This window comes from Kogia breviceps, chromosome 3 (assembly GCF_026419965.1).
Source record: "Kogia breviceps isolate mKogBre1 chromosome 3, mKogBre1 haplotype 1, whole genome shotgun sequence".
Taxonomy (NCBI): Eukaryota; Metazoa; Chordata; class Mammalia; order Artiodactyla; family Physeteridae; genus Kogia; species Kogia breviceps.
The window spans coordinates 150519660-150544191 of NC_081312.1; the positions used below are offsets into that span (position 1 = coordinate 150519660).

General features: G+C 51.7%; 1 protein-coding gene across 1 annotated transcript; it reads left to right on the plus strand.

Annotated features, from left to right (window-relative positions):
• Nucleotides 1-16235: 16235 nt before the first annotated feature.
• Nucleotides 16236-18165, plus strand: MESP2 (mesoderm posterior bHLH transcription factor 2). The gene is made up of 2 exons (XM_067029893.1): nt 16236-17060; nt 17896-18165. The coding sequence occupies exons 1-2, from the start codon at nt 16236-16238 to the stop codon at nt 18163-18165; spliced, it is 1095 nt and encodes a 364-aa protein (XP_066885994.1).
• The last annotated feature ends 6367 nt before the right edge of the window (nt 18166-24532 follow it).

Genomic DNA, 24532 nt, shown 5'->3' on the forward strand with positions numbered 1-24532 from the left:
GTCGGGGTCCTTGGCCAGGGTGGGGGCAGGCAGGACAGGGCAGCACCCTCTCAGGCTGAGGCCCCCGTCTCAGCCTTCCCGCTAGGAACCAGCCGGCTTCCTCAGGCCAAGCCTGGGTCCTGGGCGCTCTCCCACCTCCCAGCCTCAGCGCCCTCATTTTCCCGGCCAGCCCCTCTGACATAGGAGTGCTAATCAAAGGTGCAATGTCAGTACTGCCCTTGCAACCCCTAATCCCCGTCCCCTCGGGAGCCAGAGGCCCCAGGAGAAGGAAGCAGCTCTCTGCTACCGCCAGCCTGTTTAGCATCAGCAGGCGCACCTCCTGGGAAGCTCCTAATTTGGGTGTTTCCTACTGCCAGGGATCTTCCCGCCACACCTCTGGCACCAGCCTGAGAGGCAAGCCCTTTCAGGGGAGCGATTGTCATTCATGAAGTCCCCACCTTTAGACAGCCTAGGACACCCCCTCTGGGGTGTGGCCAGTGTGGCTTAGAATAGAACCCCTGCCCTGCCATGTACCACTTGTGTCACTTGGATAACTCACTCTCCATCTCTGGGCCCCAGCCTCTGCTTCTATGCCATGAGTAATACCTACTGTGCTGATGTGATGTGGGTGTCATTGCCTCGCTTTGTAGTTACAGACATGGAGGAGCAGAGAGGTGATCCCATGTCACATGGCTAGTAGGGGCAGAGCTGGGATCCATTTGGCTCTGTCTGGGACCAAAGCCAGTGTTCTGTCCTACCACCATCTCCCCTGTCTCCTCTGGAGGACTTGATTGGCTCCTTTCCTCCTGGAGGGCCGCCTGGAGAGTGAGGGTGCCGAGGTGGGGACGATGCCCCATAGTCCTCAAGCCCCCACGAACCCTCACTACAAGTCACTGAGACCTGTTGAGATGTAAAAAGAAAAATGTTTCCAGACCCACCCTGGAGCTGCTTGAACCAGAATCCCTGGAGGAGATTCTGGGTATGAAAAGTAAAATCTCCCAAGAATTATGAAGCTTGGCCACTTTTAAGAAGCAATGCCCTATAGTGAGCATCCCCCAATCCAGAGAGTGGAAAAGGAATGGGGAGTGCCCAGCCCCCCACCATGGAGCCTAAGCCCCACTGGGTCGTGGACAGATGAGGTTGTGCTTGTGCTAGAGAGGGAGCAGCAGCCACCTGGAGCCCAGAGCAGTCAGAGGGCCCAGCAGGAAGGCTCCCAACTTCTCCTCCACCTCCCTCCTTCCCCATCAACCTCCCAGCTAAGGCCCCGGAAGCTCCCAGGAAGCCCCTTCCAACTGAGATCAGCCCCTCTCCTCACACCTTTAGCTCCCGGAGCCACCGAGTTGGCAAGCCATATGGAATAGATTATTCTGGACCCATGATAATCTGATTATCTTGGTCATGGATCAGCTGGATGCGCAGCCAGTGGAAGTCACAGGAGGCAGAGGGGTGACGAGGAGGGAGGGGGTGGGAGGAAAGGAGAGAGATTTGTCAGATTCCCGGAAAGGCTCCAGAGGAAGTGCCAGAATCTCCCCTGTTCTGGGAGCTGGGCTGAGAATGCAGGGCAAGTAGATTGTGCCTTTCTCATTACGGGTTGTCACATTTATGCTCCTTCACTTCATCTGGGTAAGTGGAGGAGGGTCTAAGCCTTATAATGAAACATGGGGAAACTGAGGCATAAAGGGGTTAAGTAGTTGAACCAGCCCAGAGCAAAGATGTAGACATGTGAATGTAGGGAAACTTGTCACACGGCTCCTCAGTTTCTATGGCTGTAAAATGGAGCAGGGACTCCCAACTGCCTGCTGAGCTGTCCTGGGAGACTGCATGCCTTGATTGCAAGGCACAGTCTCAGGCCAGAGGGCTGCCCCTGGGTGTCCAATGTCCTTGTGATCCCAGCCACAGACAGCAGAGGGCGCTACCCAACCACCTAGGATCTTGGGATCTGAGCTCGGCAGACCTCCTGCCACCCGGTCAGAGGTCCTGTTTTCCTGGGGCCAGGGCCAGTGCGGGTTGGGGGTTGTGGGCGCTGGGAGCTAAGCAGGTGTGGCAGAGATGCTGGGGCTGGCTTAAGAAATAGGTGAAGCCGGCTTAGGGCCACTGTGATGGGCCGTGTGACCGCAGACAGGCCACTTGTCCTCTCTGGACCCCAATCTGCTCATCTATCCACTGGGAAAAACATACACCTGTATGCAGAAAGGCAGAGCAAGATGGAGCCCAGAAGAATGAGGAGAAGGGGAAGGGCTCAGGAGGTCAGGGACCAAACAGGGCTCAGGTCTCCCTACCTTCCCTACACACCTCTGGAAGCAGAGGTTGAAAACAATCAGACCACAGGTTGACCGAAACTCTAGGCTCGCCAGCTCCCCAGTGGGGATTTCCAGGCCCAGCTCAGCTGCCAACTTGGGGCGCATCCAACACCAGCACCTGCTGAAAGCACAGGATGGAGCTCCCTCCAGGCAGGATGCACAGGTTTCAGGCTCCTTCTAACCCCACCCCTGCCCTGCCTGACTGCACAGCAGAACGGTGAGGTGCCAGGACAATGATGAGGTTCCTGCCAAGTCACTGGGTGGCTCAGGCTCTCAGCCAGCTCCAGGTCATCCTTCCCAAGGGGCGGAAAGGAGCGCACCTCTCCCTCCCCTCCCCCGAGGTATCTGTCTTCAGACCCAATAAGAAGCAGAGTGGGTCTAGGAACCCTGCAAAATAATACAGAGGCCTCCTAACCTGGTCTCCTCCACGTCCTTGTCCTACCTAATTCCAACCCATTGGTCTGGGCCCAATTTGCTAATTCCCACACCACTCAGATAGTGTAATTTTTTTTTAATCTACCCTGCCACATGGCACAGGATGGCAGTTCTAATTTTTCTTTTCTTTTTTTTTCTTTTTTTTTTTTTTTTGCGGTACGCGGGCCCCTCACTGCTGTGGCCTCTCCCGTTGCGGAGCACAGGCTCCGGACGTGCAGGCCCAGCGGCCATGGCTCACGGGCCCAGCCGCTCCGCGGCACGCGAGATCCTCCCGGACCGGGGCACGAACCCGCACCCCCTGCATCGGCAGGCGGACTCCCAACCACTGCGCCACCAGGGAAGCCCGGCAGTTCTAATTTTTGACAGATTATTTCTCCCACCAGACCAAGACAAGATTTCTTGTTTCCTCCCTGAGCTGGTGAGGGAAGGTATTTTAAGCCATTTCACTGGGGATTGGGAGACCCCTTTCAGGGTCCTGCGTTTATGAACGGATTTCAGTTCTAAGTCCCCTTTTCAAGCGGGCCCAGCACAGACATGAAAACTCCAGACCCCATCCATTAGGGTTTGTATTCTGGAACTTTCTCCTGGCCTCACTCCCCTCCCCACTCTCCCAGCAGCCAGAGTCCACTCAGGATCTTCTGCTCTGTGTTTAACTTCCCTCTTAGTCTCTGATCCAAGATTATTTGCCTTTCTTTCTATCAAACTCAGATACATAGCTCAGTTTAATTTTGTTCAGTTTTGTTTTTTTAAATGAAAGGCATTCCTATGTGTTTGGGGGTGGGGAGGAGAAAAAAGGATCCCTATTGGCCCAACTTATCCTGTTACTAGGCAGAGCCATCTTTTTAAAACTGAGATCAGACCCCACCACTCCACTGTTTAAAACGGGTCAGTGGTTTCTCCTCTTGTTTAGAGCGAAATCCCAAACCCTAAGTAGGCACCCTGGTCCCTGCCTACTCAACTCTTCTGCCATTTGTGCCCAAACACACAGCCATCCTTTCTGCATCTCCCACACCAAGGACTTTCCAGCCTCAGGGTCTTTGCACCACCACTGGCCTCCCCTGGAAGGCTCTCCTCCCGCTTCACATGCTGATTTCTTCTGTCCTTAGGTTCTAGCTTGGACGGCCCTTCCTGAGAGAAGTCTCCCCATCCCCTCACCCCCACCTATCACACTCAAATGCCCTCCCAGCTCACTCTGAGGTAGCTGCTCATCACAACCAACAATTATTTAGTTTATTTGTATGTTTACTTCTTTACTACATCATCCTCTCTAAAATGTAAATTCCGTGAGGTCTCAGACCAGATAGGCACCTCGCAGGTGATCATATGTGAGGAATGATGTGGTTGAAAAAATTACGTTCTAGGACTGTCTCTCTGATGCAGTAGCCACTAGACACATAGGACTGAGCTGGAATGCTTAGGCAGGACCTGGGAGATTGAACAGCCTCTGGGCATAGGATCCTTTGCCAGAGGCTGGGGGACAGTGACATCCCTGGACAGAGTGGAGAACATGTTGGGGGCAAGGATAGAGCTTAAGTTGACCAGATTATAAATCAAACAGAAGAAGGGTCTTAGATGGTCAGTTCTGATTATGTGCGAAAGACTAAGGATAGGATGAACTCAGTCCTTGGTTCTAGAGGTTTCCCCACCAAGAGAAATCCAAGATCCATCCCCTGGCTGAGCTGAGGAAGTTTCCTTCACCCTTGGAGATTACGCACCACCCCGGGCCCTGGGAGTGCAAGGTCAGCGCCCGGCACAGGTGGCCAGGCTGGCTGAGGCCCCTGGGAGTGCCGACATGTGCCGCTGGCTGCTCACAACCAGGTTGGCCTCAACAACCCACCCCCAGGGCTCCCCAAGGCTGGCCTGAGGCTTCAGAAGAGCCTCAGCATGCCCTTTGCCCAGTGGGTTCCCTGATGGGGAATTCATCCTGATAAGAAAAAATTAAAGGTGCAAGTGAAGACGTACTGTTGAGTGACAAAACCAAACTGCAGAAAAATCCCTTCAGTATGACTCGACTGATATAAGGAAAAGCAAAAGAAAACAAAAATCTGAAAACCAACCCCTACACAGAAAGGCATCAAATGATACCATGCATTTTGTAAGTCTCTACTGTATGTATGTGCATAAATGCATACTCACCAAGTCTGTGATAATGTACCAGGACTTATTTGGTGTGGGAGTGGAAGAAGGGCTGGGTTCTGAGGTGTGATAAAGGGAGACTTTAATTGTATCTGTAATGTCTAAAATTTTTACAAGGAGTTTGCATTCATATGTGACATGTGCAATTTAAAAATAACTTTTAAGGGGCTTCCCTGGTGGCGCAGTGGTTGGGAATCCGCCTGCTAATACAGGGGACATGGGTTCAAGCCCTGGTCTGGGAGGATCCCACATGCCGCGGAGCAACTAAGCCCGTGCGCCACAGCTACTGAGCCTGTGCTCTAGAGCTCACGAGCCACAGCTACTGAGCCCGCATGCCACAACGATTGAAGCCCACGCACCTAGAGCCCATGCTCCGCAGCAGGAGAGGCCATAGCAGTGAGAGGCCCGCGCACCGTAACAGGAGTGGCCCCTGCTCACCCCAACCGGAGAAAAGCCCAGCGCAGCAGCAAAGACCCAATGCAGCCAAAAATAAGATAAGTAAAATAAATAAATGTAAAAAAAAAAAAAAAACTTTAAAAATATAGATATAAGGATACACCTATGTGGAAAACTTTAAGGCATCTCAGTATATGCTAGAGAATTTGTTACCTAAACTGTTACTGCCACACCATGGAGTACTAGGCATGCCTTAAAAAAATCTCATTGCAGAAGTAAATACAGCTACTGATATGGAAAAGTTATTCATACATTAGTGAGAAAAGGTCACAAAACAACATGCTCTTTATATATCCAAAGAATTGAAAGCAGGGGCTAGAACAAATATTTGTCCGCCAACATTCATAGCAACATTATTCATAATAGCTAAAAAGTGGAAACAACCCAAATGTCTATCAACTGATGAATGGATAAACAAAATGTGGTATAAATGTACAATGGAATATTATTCAACCATAAGAAGGAATGAAGTTTGGGCACATTCTACACTGTGAATGAACCTTGATGACATGAAATAAGCCAGACACCAAAGGACAAATACTGTATGCTTAGACTTATATGAGAGGTACCTAAAATAGGCAAATTCATAGAGACAGGAAGCAGATGAGAAGCTACCAGGGGCTGGAGGTTGGGGGTAAAGGGGAGTTTTTGCTTAATGGGTACAGAGTTTCTACTTGAGGTGATGAAAAAGTTTTGGAAAAGAAGTGGTGATGGTTGCACAACATTGCAAATGTAATTAATGCCACTGAATTGCACATTTAACAATGCTTAAGATGGCGAATTTTATGTTATATATATTTTACCACAATTTAAAGGAATTTTAAATGTAACATATAAAAAATATTGAACTGTACACTTCAAACAGGTGAATTATGGTATGTGAAGTAAATCTCAATAAAGCTGTTATAAAAAAGAGAATATATACTACCAGAAGCTTCAGAAAATGGGAAGAAGAACTCAACATGCTCCCTCAATGCCTCTGTCTCCATACTCTGTACTTGTAGGGATGCTCAGAAAAGGTTAGGATGCAGAGATATGGACCAACGTGTTAACCTGGTTCTCTCTGGGTGGATGGAAGTGGGGGCTTTAAAATTCCCTTCTTCTTTTTTTTTTTTTTTTTTGTGTGGTACCCGGGCCTCTCACTGCTGTGGCCTCTCCTGGGCCTCTCACTGTTGTGGCCTCTCCCGTTGTCCCTTCTTTTTAACTGTATTTTCTCACTTCTTTGTAATGATTATGCATTGCTTTTATAAATTAAAAAAGAAAGAAAAGGAAGGAAGGGAGGGAGGGAGGAAGGAAAAGACTTTGCAGCCCCCTTCCCTCCCTTGTTTGCATTCCACTAGTAGAGCTGGCGGACCCAAGCCCCCTCATAGCTTTTGGAGATCAGGCTGGGGAGGCTGGGTCTTCCCTCGCAGAGCCTGCAGGAGTGAGCACCACTCATTCTCCTCCTTTGTCCCTCCCTAGAGCGGCAGGACCACAGATGGTCACTCCTCTCCAGCAGGGCAGGCAGGCAATACTCATGTAGTCCCACATGCTGAACACCTGATGCTGCATCTAATCCTCCTGGCAAGGACATCCATTTCATAGATGAGGAGACTGAGGCTCAGATGGGGACTGAGACGAGGCATGGATGGCCCAAGGCCTGAGCCACCTCTACTGTGCCTTGTCACCCAAGGAGATGGACCAGGTAGCCCTGGGGGCTCTGCAGGCCCTTCCACACCAGCCTCCTTGGCTCAGCCTTCTTGTTGGAGGAAGAACGTCGAGTCCACCTCCATGCCCCTGGCCTGCTGGGCAGCTCCCCAGATGCCTGTGGCCCCAGCCACTAGTGGCCATGTCCTTCCCACTTCTTCCCCCGTTCTCTCCTATCGGATGCTCTGCCCACTCCCAGCGCCCCTGCCCGTGCCCCAATCTAGTCAGCCCTTGCCATGATATGACCGCAGTCTCCTGACTCGTTTCCTGCCTCCAGCTCTTTACCTCCCAACCCCTCTCCCTCCTCAGAATTTCTGTGGGTCTCACTGCCTCCCTAAGAGTCCAAACTCCTCATTCAGCAGGACTTTCCAACCCCACCCGGCTCGCACTTGCTTGTCCACACCCCTCCTACCCTCCCCACCTCCAACCCAGGGCTCCAGACCACTTGGCATCACCCAAATTAGCCCTGGGCTTCCCTGCTTCCAGACTTGGGCTCACACCTTTCCCCTCGGCCAGGAATTCCCCACCTCCACGTGGAGAAAATCCACAATTTCAGGTCCCTCCCTTCCTCCTGGGACCCACACTGATCACCTGGCCAGGTGGCTCCACTCTGTCTTCCATGGGCGCCCCGCACACCAGGGCCCCACAGACTCAGAGCCAATTTGTCTTTTTCCTCCTCCAACTCTCAGCTCCCAGAGGGCAGCAGAGACTCCTCCCTCCCTGGAGCCTCAGCCCCCTGGTTCGGAACAGTGTTTCCCAATGATGGGGTGCATAGCCTTTGTGGGTTTGAATTCTGGTTCTGGGGGACCTAAAGCAAAGGAAGTGGCCTCTCTGGGCCCAGTTTCCCTAGCTCAGCAACGCGGAAGAGCAGGCTGTCAGGCCTGGGGTTTGAGCACTGAACAGGCTGCTGCAGGCACAGCACTGGGTGCCGTGTGGTGTGGAAATGCTCGGAGACCAGTAGTCTGAGGCCTGGTCAGGGTGAATTCAGCTCCAGGGGTTGCTCTGTGACCTTGCCTGGTGGCTGCCAGCCTCTGGTGACACTGATGGTACCTGCCTGGCAGGGCCTGGTCATCGGGCTTCCCTGGCTGTGCCCAGAGTCACGCACCAGCCCCTGGGGCCAGGGGAGGAGAGTATGCGGGCAGGCTGACTGACTCAGGGCTCCCGGAGCGAGGGGCCCATGCAGGCCCCCCTGCACCCCGCTCCCTGTTCCAGGGACACAAGCTCTGCCTTTTCCTTGGGCCTCCCAGGATGGGGACCTGCAGCCTCCCACCCCCACCCCAGAAGGGCTTTCCAGGGTTTCTGAGGGGACCTACTGCCGGGCTGTTTTGGAGGCCCCTGCACACCCTCGTTCCCAAGTCGACACCTTCTGCCCTGGGGGAGGTGGCCTTGTGTCAACAGGCAGACGGGAGGTGTGAAGGCAGCCACAGTGGCCAAGGGGGAGGCTGGGCTGGCCCTCGTCGCTGGCTGGTAATGAGAATACCACACCATGCCCCTGCATGCAGCCCCCTTCCCTCCCATGTTCCCACAGCCTGACTACCCCCAGGGCCTGGCAGGGACCCAAGGGGAAGGAAGGGAAAGAAAACCTACGGGGAAGAGGCCAGCCCTTAAGCTGGCTCCATGTCCCTGGGCCTGTTCCCGAGGGCCCTGCACCACCTGCCCAGGGAGAAAGAGAGGGTGGAGAACTTCCTGAAGCAGGGCTGGGGGTAAACAAACACAGGTGAGGCCTGCGCTAAGCCACTGAGAGCAGGCTGAACAGAGGCCATGCCCTCTGCAGCTCCTCTCAGGGCCAGGGCTCAGGGAGAACATTCTGACCCCAACCTGGGCCTCTGCCCTTCCCATCTGACTGCTGGTCTGGGGCAAAATCCTGGGAAGTCGATCGGGGGCTGATGGGACGGAGGCCCCCGCTTCTTCACTTGTATAATAGGAATACTGATGTGGACACTGCCTGCCTCGTAGTGCCAAGCTGACTGGTGTGACACTGGCGAGCTGAGCCAAAGGTCACATGGCCCTGTGGTTCCATCCCTGAGAGCAGGCCCAGCTGAGCCTGAGCTGCTGGCACACAGAAGAACAGGGTGTCATGAGCGCTGAAGCACATGTGAGGCCTTATTCTGCCCTCCCCCCACCCAAGATGTCCTGAAGCCAAGGTCTCCTGTGGCTCCCTCGCCCTGAGACTCCCTAGGGGGCAGCTCCTGTCCTCTCCCTGATTCTTGGCCTCAGCTCTGAAAGTACCTCAGGGATCATCAGGTCCAAACGCCTGTTTTATGGTACTTGTCAGTGTTGGCAGAGACGACAGCAGCTATCCCCTCCAGCTCCTGCATGTACTCAGCTGGCTTCTTCTCGACCACCTCCATGTACAGGCCACTCACCCCCTCACAAGACAGCCCCTGTGATCTTAGAAAGTCCTTCAGACTCTCCCTGGAGTATCCCTTCCAGGCATCTGGAGACAACTCTCACATCCCCTATGTCTTTTCCTTTTTGGATGAAACATTCCCAAGTCCTTCAGCTATTTCTCTGGTGACCCGGCTTCAAGCCCCTCACTAACCTCCCTCTCCTGAGCTAGGGTTTATCACCTGCCCTCATAAACTGCGGCCCCCAGATTTGACCACTTACCCCGCATAGGCAATAAGAGACCACTGCCTCCTTCACTGAAGATCCCATTTCTTGCAAACGTGAATGGGATCACATCTGATTTTCATGCCCTTGGTGCCTAGAAGGCAACGACCACCATGCCCTTTCCACAGTTGCTGCTGGTTACATGATGACTCCTAACCCTCAACTTAGAGGGAGGGTACATTGGGCTCTGTTGATTCTACCTTATTGTAATGAGATCTGATCAGTTGTTCCAGCCTGCCAGAATCTCTTTAGATCCTGGCTGTTACCTAGTTAACTTCTTGGGTTTGAATCTTACCCCCAATTAGATCAGTTCATATCTTCATTCAAGATCATAATGCTGGGGCTTCCCTGGTGGGGCAGTTTTTAAGAATCTGCCTGCCAATGCAGGGGACATGGGTTTGAGCCCTGGTCCGGGAAGATCCCACATGCCGTGGAGCAGCTAAGCCCATGCGCCACAACTACTGAGCCTGCACTTTAGAGCCCGTGAGCCACAACTACTGAAGCCTGCGCACCTAGAGTCCATGCTCTGCAACAAGAGAAGCCACCGCAATGAGAAGCCTGCACACCTCAACGAAGGTAGCCCCCACTGGCCGCAACTAGAGAAAAGCCTGCACACAGCAATGAAGACCCAACACAGCCAAAAATAAATAAATAAATTTTAAAAACAAATAAAAAATTAATTAATTAATTTAAAAGATCTTAATGCTGCCCATTACGAGGCTGGGAATAGAGTTGGTGGCACATCACTAGAGACCTTCCTCTAGGTGAACATCCATACATTCAACTGTGGGAACATTGAATCTGTTACGAATTCACTTAACTTAAGCTCACCTCACTCCATTTGTCGACAAGGATAATCTAGGAACTTTTTTATATAACTTAAAAAAAAATAAATTTATTTATTTAATTAATGGGCTCTAGGTGCATGGGCTTCAGTAGTTGTGGCATGCAGGCTCAGTAGTTGTGGCTCACGGGCTCTAGAGTGCAGGCTCAGTAGTTGTGGTGCCCGGTCTTAGTTACTCAGCAGCAGTTGGGATCTTCCTGGACCAGGGCTCAAACCCATGTCCCCTGCATTGGCAGACAGATTCTTAACCACTGCACCACCAGGGAAGCCCTGAACTTCTTTACTATGTGGACAGGAATTATGTTTGGCTGCTCATAGCACACACCCAAACTGACATTGACTTAAACAAGATGGTAATTTATTAGCTCTCACATTAAAGAAATTTAGAGTTAGACTGTTCTGGGCCAGTATGGCAATTCCATGTTGTTATAAGTGCCTCAGGCTTCCTTCTGCTCCACCATCCTCAGGTGTGACTTCTGTCCTTGAGATTGCCTGAGGGTCACAAAATGGTTGCTGAAGCACCAGCCATCACGTTTTCCAGGATGACAATATAAGGGAGTAGAGCCACAGGAGTGTACCTCTCTGCTTTAAAGAGCTTTCCTAGAAGCCCCAAACAATATTCTAATAAATCTCATTGGCCATTCCATCTGCAAGAGAGGCTGGGAAATATAGTTTTTCAGCTGGGCATATCACCACCCATGAAAATACAGAGCCCTGTTATTAAGGGAGAAAGAAGAATAGAAGATGTAACAGATGCTGTGTGGGCAACCAGAAGTGTCTGCCACACTACTGAATATTCTACTGACCATGTTTCCCGGATCTAGCTTCCACCTCCTCCTATCACAGGAAGTGATAAGGTGGGTAAACCTGGTGTCACTATCAGGCTGAGGCTCAGAAGTTAATCACCTTATCTAATAGCACACAGCCATAAATATCCCTCCTTCTACCAGGTGAGTCAGAAGAAAGAGAAGTGGAGACTGCTCAAGTGGAAGCCCCTGCGGCCTGGGCCCAGACCTAGCTTGTTTGTGCAGCACCTGGGGCTGGTTTGAGCACACAGGGAGGAATGCTTAAGGGTCCCAGGTCCAGAGACAAGTTGGAAAAGCACCTGGGCCAGGACCCAGCCCACCAGGAGAAGCTGGTTCAGATCCTCCACTTCCTAGCCTTGGTTGGGCCAGTTGGCTGCAGCTCCAGCTCCAGCTCCAGGCACCTGGAGCTCTTCCATTGCGTCTGCACTGCAGCTCTGGTGACCCCTGCCACAGGCCAGGAGCTGGAGTGCCCTGCTAAGGAGGACCCCCCATGCTGGGTCCCGGAGAAGAAGGGCTGAAGATGGAGGAGGGGGTAGGGCAGGAGGCCTGAGGCCTGGTGCTAGAGTGAGGAAGGAAGGAATCATCTTGTAGGGCCAAGGCTAAAGATGTCGTCCCTCTTACCCACAATCCAATCTAGTCCTTTACCCACTTCATTCTGCGGCCCCTGAACTTACTATAAGCAAGACTTATAAGCTCTATTCTAAGCTCTACAACATGTATTATCTTACTTTGTCCCAACAATTGCCCTGGAAATCAGAATCCCCACTTCATAGATGAGAAAACTGAGGTTAAGTTGCCCAAGTTCTGAGAGCTTGGAATGGATGAAGCTGGGACTCTAAACCCAATCTGTCTGATTCCATAGGCCAGCCTCCTAACCATTAAGCCATACTGTCTCCCTGTGCTAAGTGAGTGGGGCTGGTGACAGTGTGCCCCTGTGCACCCGGAGCCTGGCTGAGGGGCCCAGTGAAGAGCCAGGGGCCACAGCAAACCAGCTCCAGGGCCTCACCCCCAAGAACTTATGCTCTGCCATCCCACAGTCAGCCTGAGGCCTGGGCGCCAGGGCTAGCCCAAACTAAGACAGAAGGAGGCCAGGCTATCCTAGAGAAAAAAGGGTAGTATGCAGAGCTCTGCTGACAGTGAATTCTCATAATTCACCAAATCCTTTCACAGGAAATCCCTCCAGGCTTGCTCTAATGAGTAGGGGGTAAGGGGGAGAGGAGGAATGATTCTGGATATTCAGAACCTTCCTGGGAATCACAAGGCCATTCCACCACTCCATATCTAGCTGCCTGTGCACAAGGTGGCACTCTTTGGCAAAAACTAAAACCACGCTAAAGGTACATCAATAAGGGACTATGGTGTGAGCGCTCCATAGAATATTATACTGCAGAGAAAATGGGTGAGTTGGAACAATCAGTATCAACAGCACAGCTATCTGACACTTCAGAATCCAGATGAAGAAGTATACATGAGGGACTTCCCTGGTGGTCCAGTGGTTAAAACTCCGTGCTCCCAATGCTGGGGGCCCAGGTTTCAACCCTGGTCAGGGAACTAGATCCTGCATGCCTCAACTAAGACCCACCACAGCCAAATAAATAAATAAAATTTTTTTTAAAAGAAATATACATGAAAACTGATGAATCTTGTTTACAACTGTCAATTACATATATATAAATTTCCTGATAGTACAATATGTCAAGGTCTTTATAGTACTGTGCAGCCTTGGACAAATAATGATTTGCCATTATTTTAATCTTAAAAAGTGTGGGATTGATTGTTTTCTTTTCTTTTTTTTTTTTTTTTTGGTACGCAGGCCTCTCACTGTTGTGGCCTCTCCCGTTGCAGAGCACAGGATCCAGACACGCAAGCTCAGAGGCCATGGCTCACGGGCCTAGCCATTCCGCAGCATGTGGGATCTTCCTGGACCGGGGCACGAAACCGTGTTCCCTGCATCGGCAGGCGGGGTCTCAACCACTGTGCCACCATGGAAGCCCTGACTGTTTTCTAAGTCTCCCTCCCCTTAGGAAAAAGGATTATTATTTTTTTAACCTTGGTTTAAACCCTTTCAGATCATGAAATATTGCATAACTAATTGCTTCTTTCCTGTTTGAAATAAAGGCCATTATTGATTGATTCCACCTTCTTTTTGTGTGATGGACAAATTAAATATGTCCCCTCCTCATTCACAGCAGCTAGAATAAACTAAAAACAGTTGCCCTGACCAACCTTATTCAATGTCAATTATTACTTCATCATAACGTTAGAGTAGTAACTTGGGCATATTTTCTCCAATATTTAAAACAGTAAGTTCTGAGGAGAAAGTGATGTAATTTCATTATTGAAGGTTTATCTGTACCTCCTGCCATTTAATTTTTTTTTCCAGTTAAAATTATCCACTATAATTTAAATAGATGAACATTTAAATCACCTACGACCAATTATGAGTCAGCTAAACACATCCTGATATGGAATGCTCTCAGATACAATGTTGAATGAAAAAAAGCAAGTTACAGGCAAATTGCCATAATGTTACCTCATTTATACTATGTGTTTTCTAAGGATACATATGTTTATGTGAGTGCACAGGGACCAAGTCTGGAAGGACACATGACCTTTGGGGAGGGGTTACAGGGACTCCAGCTTTACATGTCAGGTTTCCATTTCTTATAAAGAGAACATATTAGTTATGTAATCTGTGTAACAAAGTTAATTTTTTAAAATAAATTTATTTACCTATTTATTTATTATTTTTGGCTGTGTTGGGTCTTTGTTGTTGTGTGCAGGCTTTCTCTAGTTGCAGCGAGCAGGGGCTACTCTTCATTGCGGTGGCTTCTCTTGTTGCGGAGCATGGGCTCTAGGCACGCGGGCTTCAGTAGTTGTGGCTCACGGGCTCAGTAGTTGTGGCGCACGGGCTTAGTTGCTCCGTGGCATGTGGGATCTTCCCAGACCAGGGCTCAAACCCATGTCCCCTGCATTGGCAGGCAGATTCTTAACCACACTGTGCCACCAGGGAAGTCCCTAAGAGTTAATTTTTAAAAACAGTCACAAAAATACTACAAGGCCATTTATTACTTCAGGCTGCTGCGGGCTAATCTATTCCTGAATCATGTTAACCTTTAGTTACTGATTACTGATTTTTTTTTTTTTTTTTGCGGTACGCGGGCCTCTCACTGTTGTGGCCTCTCCCGTTGTGGAGCACAGGCTCCGGACGCGCAGGCTCAGCGGCCATGGCTCACTTTCCGCGGCATATGGGATCTTCCCAGACCGGGGCACGAACCCGTGTCCCCTGCATCGGCAGGCGGACTATCAACCACTGCGCCACCAGGGAAGCCCTGATTTTTTTTTTTCTAATGTCACACTTCTGCTGAAAAGTCCATTTGGCTTCCCATTGCCTTGGCAGTAAAATACAACTTCTCAGCCTGGCCCCAGCCCAGGTGAGCTCCTGCTCTCCACATCAGCACCCCCTTGCACACCATTCCTGAAGCACACTGGGAAGTCCCACTGCCAGGCCTTTGCTTATGCAGTTCCCACATTCAGAATGCTCCCCACCTGCCCCTCTCCCTACCCAAGTCCTACCCATTGTTCAAGGCCCAGCTGTGACCTCTCTGCCTCTGTGGCCAGAGCGTGACAGCCCCTCTGAGTTCAGCCTTTTCTCTGAAGATTACGAAGAACACTGATGCCTCCTTTAAATTGTAATTATTGCTGAGGGGTGGGAGCTTTTACTTTTAAACTTCACTGTCTCAAAGGTTATATTATAAGACTATATAACAAGAGTCCTGTGAGCAGATACTATAATTACTACTCCTGTTTTAAGAGCTGTAGTTCAGACTCAAGAGCTGCCCAAGGGCACACAGCTAGCTAGTGGTGGAGCTATTAATTATATAAAGTTTACTTCTCTCTCCCACAAGACTGAAATCCCATGAGAGCACAGACCACAACTATCTTGTTCACTCTGGTATGCATGACATTTACCAGTTGCTAAATAAATATGTATTAAATGAATAATGCCTACAAGCATCTTGAAATGTAAGTATTTTCTTAATAAAATGGTAGCAGCAAACATTTAGCCCACTTGCCAGGCTCATACTAAGTGGTCCCATGGATGGTTCCACTTAGTACCAGCAACCATCCTAGGTGGTGAGTATTTTATATTATTACTGCCACAGGAATGAGGCAACTTGAGCTTCCGAGGAGTTAAGTGAACTGCCCAAGGTCACACAGCAAATAAAGAGGGTCTGACTCAGGCCTGCCTGGGGGCCCACATTCCCCCATTTTCATCACTCACTACACTCCATGCCTCTTCTTCAGGCTGCTCTGTACTATTTCTCAGGGAAAGAAACTAACTGTGAACAGTGAGATGACTTTCACGGTGTCACTCAGCAAAGCAGCAAGTGCGGGCTCTGGAACCCAGGAACGGTCCACCTGCATATCCCCTCCTTCCCCAACCCCTCTCCCGCCATCACTGTGAGCAAGTCCCTCAGGGTTTGTCTTGACGCCTTATCCAGCACACTTGTAGGCACTGGGTGGGAGTTACTGGGTACAGCCTCCCGGAGGGTGGTGATGAGGGAGACGGCCACTCTTTGCGGGGGTCCTTGAGTCACCTGAGGGACAGCCTGGCTGCCCCCAGACGATGGCCCTGCCCACCACTGTCAGGGTCCCGGGCACTCACCGGAGCAGTGGATGAGGCGGAGTGGGTGGGAACACAGTGAGAAGCTTAGCAGCTCCATCCAGATGCGAATTGTCTCTCCCACACTTCCCGGCTGCAGGGGCCTCCATTAGAGCCCCTGAGGAGTCAGAATCCACACCTCCGCAAATGGGCCCGCTTTCCCAGGGCACCCCCTGCCCAGACCTTCCCTGGGCTCTGTGGGTTTTGACACCTCTCTGTAACGTGGCAGGGGGTCCACCTCGCACCTTTGGTCCAGATAAAAGCTCAGTCCTGGAGGTGGACGGCCCAGCCTCCCAGAGCCCGCAGCCCCGGCCATGGCCCAGTCCCCTCCTCTGCAGGGCCTCCTCGGCCACGACCACTGGATCTTCCCCCAGGGTTGGGGCTGGACCGGCCACTCGGACTCCACGTCCCCGGCCTCCTCCTCGGATTCGTCGGGCTCCTGCCCCTGCGACCGTGCCCGCGGCCCCTCGCAGCCGGCGCCCCCAGCCCGCAGCGCCTCAGAGGCCGCCTCGACGGCCCCCGGACGTGCGCGGACCCGGCCGGCAGGCGGGCAGAGGCAGAGCGCCAGCGAGCGTGAGAAGCTGCGCATGCGCACGCTCGCTCGCGCCCTGCACGAGCTGCGCCGCTTTCTGCCGCCATCCGTGGCTCCCGCCGGCCAGAGCCTGACGAAGATCGAGACGCTGCGTCTGGCCATCCGCTACATCGGCCACCTGTCGGCCGTGCTGGGCGTCAGCGAGGAGAGCCTGCAGCGCCGGCGCCGGCGGCACAGCGACGCGGTGCTCCCTCGAGGCTGCCCGCTGTGCCCCGACGGCGGCCCCGCGCAGGCGCAGACGCAAGGGTGCGGTCCTGGCTCAGCCGCTAGCGCCGCGGTGTCTTGGGGTTCCCCGCCCGTCTGTCCCGGAGCCCTAGCAGCGCCCGAGCGCCTGGGGAGCAGCGTCCCCGATATGGGTCCCTGGGTGACACCCCCTTACTGCCCCGGGATGCAGTCGCCCCCGCAGCTGTCCCAGGGGAGAGCCCCTGACGCGGCCCGTTGGATGCCGCCCCAAGCCTGTTCCGGAACGCAGACACCCCCAGAGCCCCACAACCAGGCCACGCCCTGGACCTCGCTCCCCGCGATGGAGCTGGCTGCAGTGTACCAGGTACGCGCCCAGGCTCTCTCTCCGCTTCCCTCGGAGTGGCCCCCAGGCTTCGATTGGAAACGGAGTGGGTGAGCAAGCTCTAGTCTGCAGAGAATCTTATGCTTTTTAGATCCCGGGTTACCTAATCCAACCCTGGTTAGGTATGGAAAGCTGAAGGGAGGATGAAGAAGACCCTAACCTCCTTGGGGAAAGAGGTGGGGCCCTGGGAAGTTAAGGCCACCACCACCTCTACCTAGAAGCCTTCACAGTCATGTGGAAGAGGGGGGAATCTTCAGACTTGCTTTCAGAGTCCAGGGTGGAAGGTAGCAGGGGCCTTCAGGTAATTCAGGAAATTCCTTGCAAGTGCTCCATCAAGGTTTGAGGGGGAGGGAGGCCTGGCTGCCCCAGGGGTAGGGGCTTCCTAAGTAGATGGGCTTGGAGCTGGTGACCTTCATGCTTTCCTCAAGCTTCCATAAAAGAGCATATTAATAACCAAAATTTATTGAATGCTTACTGTGTGCTCAACACGATTCTTGGTATTTTACATGAATTAACTAACTCATCAGCCCTCCAGCAACCCTGTGAAGTAGGTTTTATTATCATCGTCACATTTTATAGACGAAAAAATTGAGACTAAAAGAGGTTATCTGAGTTCTCATAGCTAGTGAGTGGCAGAGCTGGGTTTTGAACCCTGGCAGTATATCTCCAGAGCTTGTACTCTGGAGTACAAGCTTCACTGGATCCATGGCACCAGGGCAGTTCAGCAGCTGCCAGCCACACTATGGGGAACATCCAGGTTCAGGATCTCAGGGCATGAGGCAGTGGCCCACTAACCCGCTACTCTTCTCTCTCACAGGGTATCTCTGTGTCTCCGGAGCCCTCTCTGTTGCCAGAAACCCCTCCTGTCCTGCCCCGCCCAGCATGCCAGAGACTCCAGTCTGAGACCCAGTGGGGATGCTGGAGCCACAGTGCAGAGGTGCTGCCCAGCTCGGAGGACCAGGGACCAGGCCCCGCCTTCCAGCTCAGTGATGAAAGCCCTCCCCAGAGCTCAGGCCTACAGCTCAGTGGCTGCCCTGAATTTTGGCAAGAAGATTTGGAGGGGACTCACCTGGGCATCTTCTACTAATGGCCTTGGCTGCCCCCTTTCCAGCCAGGAATCAGGCCTGTAGCGTGGGGTGTCCTCCTCACCTGCTACTTCACTAGTATTCAGGCTTTGTTTAGCCAAGGATCCCTTTTCCAAATGATGTCTTTCATGGAAGCAGTGTTTGAAACAGCTAAGGATGGCCTCCCTGGCTGAGGTCGGGGCTGGGGCAGTCCCTCCACTTCTAGATGCCCCCCAGAACAACCAGTGCTCTGCAGAGCACATCCTGAGCTGCAGTAACATGGGTTGTTTGACCACAGTGGTTGGACAGGCTGGGACTGGTGGGGGAGTGGGCTTGGGGGGCTGGGGATGGGAGTGGGAAGAAAAGTATATGCTTAGATTTTGTACTTCTTAAAAAAAAAATCCAAAAGAAACCCCCAAATTTGGTTTGGTCTGTTTTTCTTCTATCCACCTGGGTTTTTATTGCTTCTGGAAAAGGAAAAACGTTCCCATCCTGCAGGGAACAAATCATACTGCTTTTCCCCTCCTGGAATCCAGGCCCTCACTTGCCAATTTGACAGTAATCATTGCGCCGAGGCTCCACCTGGCCTGCTGTACAGGTGACACAGGTGCGTTAATGCTCGGGCCTGTTCACTTGCCTGAAGCCCGTCACCATTGCCCTTTTGCATTCTCCTGGGTGCATTCCTGCTGACCCATAGGGCTCTTTCACAGTTATGTGAAGTTGTTTCCAAAGGGTGCTTGTGAGTGGCTCCCATGTGCTAGGCCCAGTGTATTCGTTTACTAGGGCTGCCATAAGACAATACCACAAATTGGGTGGCTTAAACAACAGAAATTGATTTTCTCATAGTTCTGGAGACTGGAAGTCCAAGACCAAGGGGTCAGCAGGTTTATTTTCTTCTGAGGCCTCTCTCCTTGGCTTGCAGATGGCCACCTTCTTCCTGTGTCCTCGCATGGTTATCCCATGGTCCAGTCTCTGTGTCTGTGTCTTAATCTTCTCTTCTTACAAGGACACCAGTATATTGGATTTGGGCCCACCCACATGAAGTCATTTTACCTTAAGTACCTCTTTACAGGCTCTATCTCCAAATACATTCACATTCTGAGATACTGGGGGTTAGAACTTCACCAAGAGTTTTGGGGGAACACAGTTCAGCTCACAATACCCAGTATTAGGTGCCGGAGAAAACATGCCCTGACTGATGGGGTAAATTACAGGGAAGGAAATGATCAGAGCCCAGGTCAAGATGGGGGTTTATACAAGGTACTTTGGGACCAGAGAGGATATGCCAGCCTGGTGGGAGATGGGGTTGACAGTGCTGTTGCATTTTTGAGTTACCTGATCCATTAGTCCTGCTGCATTGATTTATGTGGCCTTGAGCAAGACTAAGAGGCACCTCCAGGATCTTGGGGAAAGGGCACCATGATCCATTAGCAAAGGCTGCTATAGGCTTGGGAGCCAGCAGTGGTGGTGACTTCATTCTGTTTCTGACTCGGAGAGGGGAGAGTTGCAGGATGTTGGAACTGAGTATTGAAGGATGTGTGGAGTTTGCCAAGAGGAGTAGGCAGAAGAAACAGCATGAGCCAAGTTGAAACAGGTGGTTGAAGTACAGGACTGATTGGGGTAAAGTGACAAATTGAGTTGGAAAAGGAGCTGGGAGGTAGGGTTGTGGGGAGCCCCACATGGCGGCAGGGGGAGGCATCTGGCCTCTGTGTCCTGGGTGGAGGGGGCAGTGAAGGTGCGGGGTAGGGGGTGGGCTGGTCAGAGCCACTCTTGGTCTTTTGGGCTGCCTTTATAGAAATGGAGCCTGGCAGGGGGCCACTGTTAATGGTGCAGGGCGAGAACAGAGGCAGGAGGAAGACCAGAGCGTGAGCTGCCACATGCAGGGCCTCCCATCTGACCCACTGCCTGCTGACATGCCCTTTGACACCAGGCAAGTCACTCCATCTCTGTGCCTCAGTTTCCCCATCTCTTAAAGAGGAGCTGGATTAGGTGACCACTGCAGTGCCTTCTTCCCCCAACCTTTTAGAAGTGGGTTCTTGTTCCTACCCCAGGACCTTCTGTAGGGGCTGCCTGCCACAGCGGAGGATGGTAAAAGCTCACACAAGGTTACATGCAGCAGGGAGACAGATACAGGGCACAGCTGCCCTGGTTGCACATTCATTCAGCTCTTTGTGTAACTGTGGGCAAGCTTCAAAACCTCCCTGGGGACTTTCCTGGTGGTCCAGTGGTTAAGACTCCAAGCTTCCAATGCAGGGATCACAGGTTCAATCACTGGTTGGGGAACTAAGATCCCATATGCTGCACAGCGCGGCCAAAAAATTAAAAAAACAAAAAACAAACAAAACCTCCCTGACTCTCAGTCTCCTCAGCTGTGCAGTAGCAACAATAATAGACCCTACCTCTCATGGTTCTTAGGCTTGGCACGTAGTAATTGCTCAATACATAATAGCTGATAGAATCACACGACCTTAGAGATGATCCAGTCCGGTGGTTCCTGCACCTGACTGCATGTTGAGCCCTCTGGTTCCAGGGTCCCACCCTGTGAGTGCGATTCAGTGCATCGGGCCGGGACCTGGGAACCTGGAGCCGAGGCCCAACCAGGTTTGGGAGCAATGGCTATTTTTTGCTCCTTCATTTTACAGCTGAGGAAACTGGCCCAGGGAGGGGAGCAACTTTCTGTAGCCCTCCAGCTAGGTTGGAACATCAAGCCCCTGACTCCCTGTCCAGTGTTCTCTCCTTCTGAATAAGATGCAAGGACTTGGCTCCACAGTTTCATGGCACCTGCACCTAAGGCGGAACTGAACAGCTGCCCATCTCCTTCCTTTGGCTCCCACCTATCTGGGCTCAGTCCTTGGTCCAGTTACTGATGGCCACGGCAAGGGCCAGCCAGAGCTGAGCATCTTCTGGAATTTGGCAGCCTTCTCCCAGCTCCTCTGGGAGATGCAAAGGCAGAGGCAAAAGGGTGCTATCACCCCAGCTGGAGTTTCCTGGGACACTTCCTAGATGCTGCTGGCGTTGAGCGGGGAGCAGGGCCAGGGGCTTGGGCTAATCCCCCACCCCTGGCCTCACCCTCTGGGAGAGCAGGCTCAGCCCTGCCTCTCAGGAGCAGCAGCCCCTCACCCTCATGTATGGCTCCATCCCAGACAGGCTGCTCTTGGCTGCACCTCTGTGCTAAGTGCCTGGCAGAGGAGGGAGAGGGGCTGATGCTGGTGCCCTGCCTGGGATGACTGGTCCACCTACACCTTCCTGGGGACCCAGTCACCAACCATAAGAGACTGGACTGAGTACCTCACCCGGGGCTTCTCAATGACCCTGCAGTGCAGAGGACGTGCCTCCCGAGGAGTCTCCTGAAGGGTAGGGAGGTGGGAGAGCCCCCCCCAGCCCCCACTGCTTCTGGCTGGTCCTCAGGGCCCCCCACTGGCCGTGAGAAGTCAACCCACCTGTAGATGGAGCGCTGGATAGGGAATGAGCAGTCGGAGTTCTAGGCAGCTCCTGTTCTGCATCCGACCTTGAGCTATAGGTTCTGCAAGCAGGTCTCTGGCTCTGCATGTCCTCGCTGCATCCTCGGTACCGATTTCCTCCAGCCCCACAGGCAGCCATGAATGCCTGCACTGTGGGCTGTCAGGTGACGAGTGCCTAGAGTGCCTAACTACCCGCAGCCACCAACGCAGGGCCAGCTTCCACTCCTGCACGGGCATTAGAGGTGGGGTCTTAACCTCCCTGCGCCTCGGGTTTCCTTATCTGCAAAACTGAGATGAAGACAGTCCTTATCTCCTGGGACTGCTGAAAACCAAATGAGATAATGCACATAAACACTTAGCCCAGTGCCAGGCACAGAGACTAGGGTCCCTGCTGACTCTCCTACCTGGAGGCCAGCTCTCCCCCAGGGACCCTAGATGGCGGTGCTGGTCCTTCCCCCAGCTGGGACCACCTGAGGAGGCCGCCTGCCCTCTGGTCCCCCGAAGGTCAAGTGCCAGCCACCAGCAGCTGGGCCCTGGCGACAGGAAGGGCTGGTCTGGAGAGGCTGGGCTGGGAGGAGCCTCCTGGTTGGTGGAGGGACCCATACCCAAGGCTGGTCCCACCCCTTGGCCCGCCCCACCCTTTGATATGTGGAAGGCAGTGGAGCGTGGAGGAGCCTTCCTGGCCCCAGGCCTGCTGGCACGCTTCTCACAAGAAGGAAGAGGCTGGGAGGAAAAAGGATGGATGGGACCTTGAGCAGGAGACAATGCTAAGGATGATAGTAACACCCTGCTCTCCTTAAGTGTTAGACTGTGTGCTAAGTATGTGAATCTCCTTAGATCCACACACCAACCCTACAATAGATCGTCTTTATTGTGCAGATGAGGAAACCAAAGCCCAGGGGTCAAGAAACAGGGTGGACTTCAAGACTCTAGCTGAACATGTAAAAGTATGAAATTAGAACAATCCCTAACACCACACACAAAAATAAACTCAAAATGGGTTAAAGACCTAAATGTAAGGCCAGACACTATAAAACTCTTAGAGGAAAACATAGGCAGAACACTATACGACATAAACCACAGCAAGATCCTTTTTGACCCATCTCCTAGAGAAATGGAAATAAAAACACAAATAAACAAATGGGACCTAATGAAACTTAAAAGCTTTTGCACAGCAAAGGATACCATAAACAAGACCAAAAGACAACCCTCAGAATGGGAGAAAATATTTGCAAATGAAGCAACTGACAAAGGATTAATTTCCAAAATTTATAAGCAACTCATGCAGCTCAATAACAAAAAAACAAACAACCCAATCCAAAAATGGGCAGAAGAACTAAATAGACATTTCTCCAAAGAAGATATACAGATTGCTAACAAACACATGAAAGAATGCTCAACCTCATTAATCATTAGAGAAATGCAAATCAAAACTACAATGAGATATCATCTCACACCCATCAGATTGGCCATCATCAAAAACTCTAGAAACAATAAATGCTGGAGAGGGTGTGGAGAAAAGGGAACCCTCTTGCACTGCTGGTGGGAATGTAAATTGATACAGCCACTATGGAGAACAGTATGGAGGTTCCTTAAAAAACTACAAATAGAACTACCATACGACCCAGCAATCCCACTACTGGGCATATACCCTGAGAAAACCATAATTCAAAAAGAGTCATGTACCACAATTGTCACTGCAGCTCTATTTACAGTAGCCAGGACATGGAAGCAACCTAAGTGTCTAATGACAGATGAATGGATAAAGAAGATGTGGCACATATATACAATGGAATATTACTCAGCCATAAAAAGAAATGAAACTGAATTATTTATAATGAGGTGGATGGACCTGGAGTCTGTCATACAGAGTGAAGTAAGTCAGAAGGAGAAAAACAAATACCGTATGCTAACACATATATATGGACTCTAAGGGAAAAATGTCATGAAGAGATTAGTGGTAGGACGGGAATAAAACACAGACTTACTGGAGCATGGACTTGAGGATATGGGGAGGGGGAAGGGTGGGCTGTGACGAAGTGAGAGAGTGGCAGGGACATATATACACTATCAAATGTAAATTAGATAGCTAGTGGGAAGCTGCTGCATAGCACAGGGAGATCACCTCTGTGCTTTGTGACCACCTAGAGGGGTGGGATAGGGAGGGTGGGAGAGAGGGTGATGCAAGAGGGAAGAGATATGGGAACATATGTATATGTATAACTGATTCAGTTTGTTGTAAAGGAAAAACTAACACACTATTGTAAAACAATTATACTCCAATAAAGATGTTAAAAAAATAAAAAACAAAACAAACAAACAAAAAAGACTCTAGCTGAAGCAGCTCACAGGTGGGGTCAACTGGAGGCAACCCCTGAGGAGCCTGGGCTATCTGTTACCTCCCTCTTTCCCTCCCACCAGCCTTGGGTGCTCAGTTGGCCCTCCTTTGCCAAGAAATTTCCACCAAGGCTGATGTGGGCCGTGGAGCCCTGCTGGTCCCAGACCTTCTCCTCAGTTGGCCCTGATCACTGGCTGCCCCGGGTGATCTGGAGAGCATCTGCCTTTTTCTGTATGCTACTCTTGAAAACAACCACTTTACAAACTGATATGCCACCCAGGGATCCTGGAGAGGTGGCAGGACACGGCCTTGGCCAGTGAGTGGTCACACCCTGGTGTGACCAGGCCTGGACCCGGGGCTTGCTGCCCTTACCGTGAGCCCTTTTCTCTCACTCTCCCAGGTGTGCTGGCTGCAGGGCAGGAAGAGGGGCCCAGCCAGCACCCTGCTCCCTTGCCTCACGCTAGTTCAGGTGCAAATCCTAGCTTCTGAAACCATGGAAACTCCTGCTTTCTGGAAAATCACTCCCTCCACTGTCAGGACCTGCTCTGTGTCTGGCACCAAGCCCCACTCCACCTTGGGGACCGCTGTGTC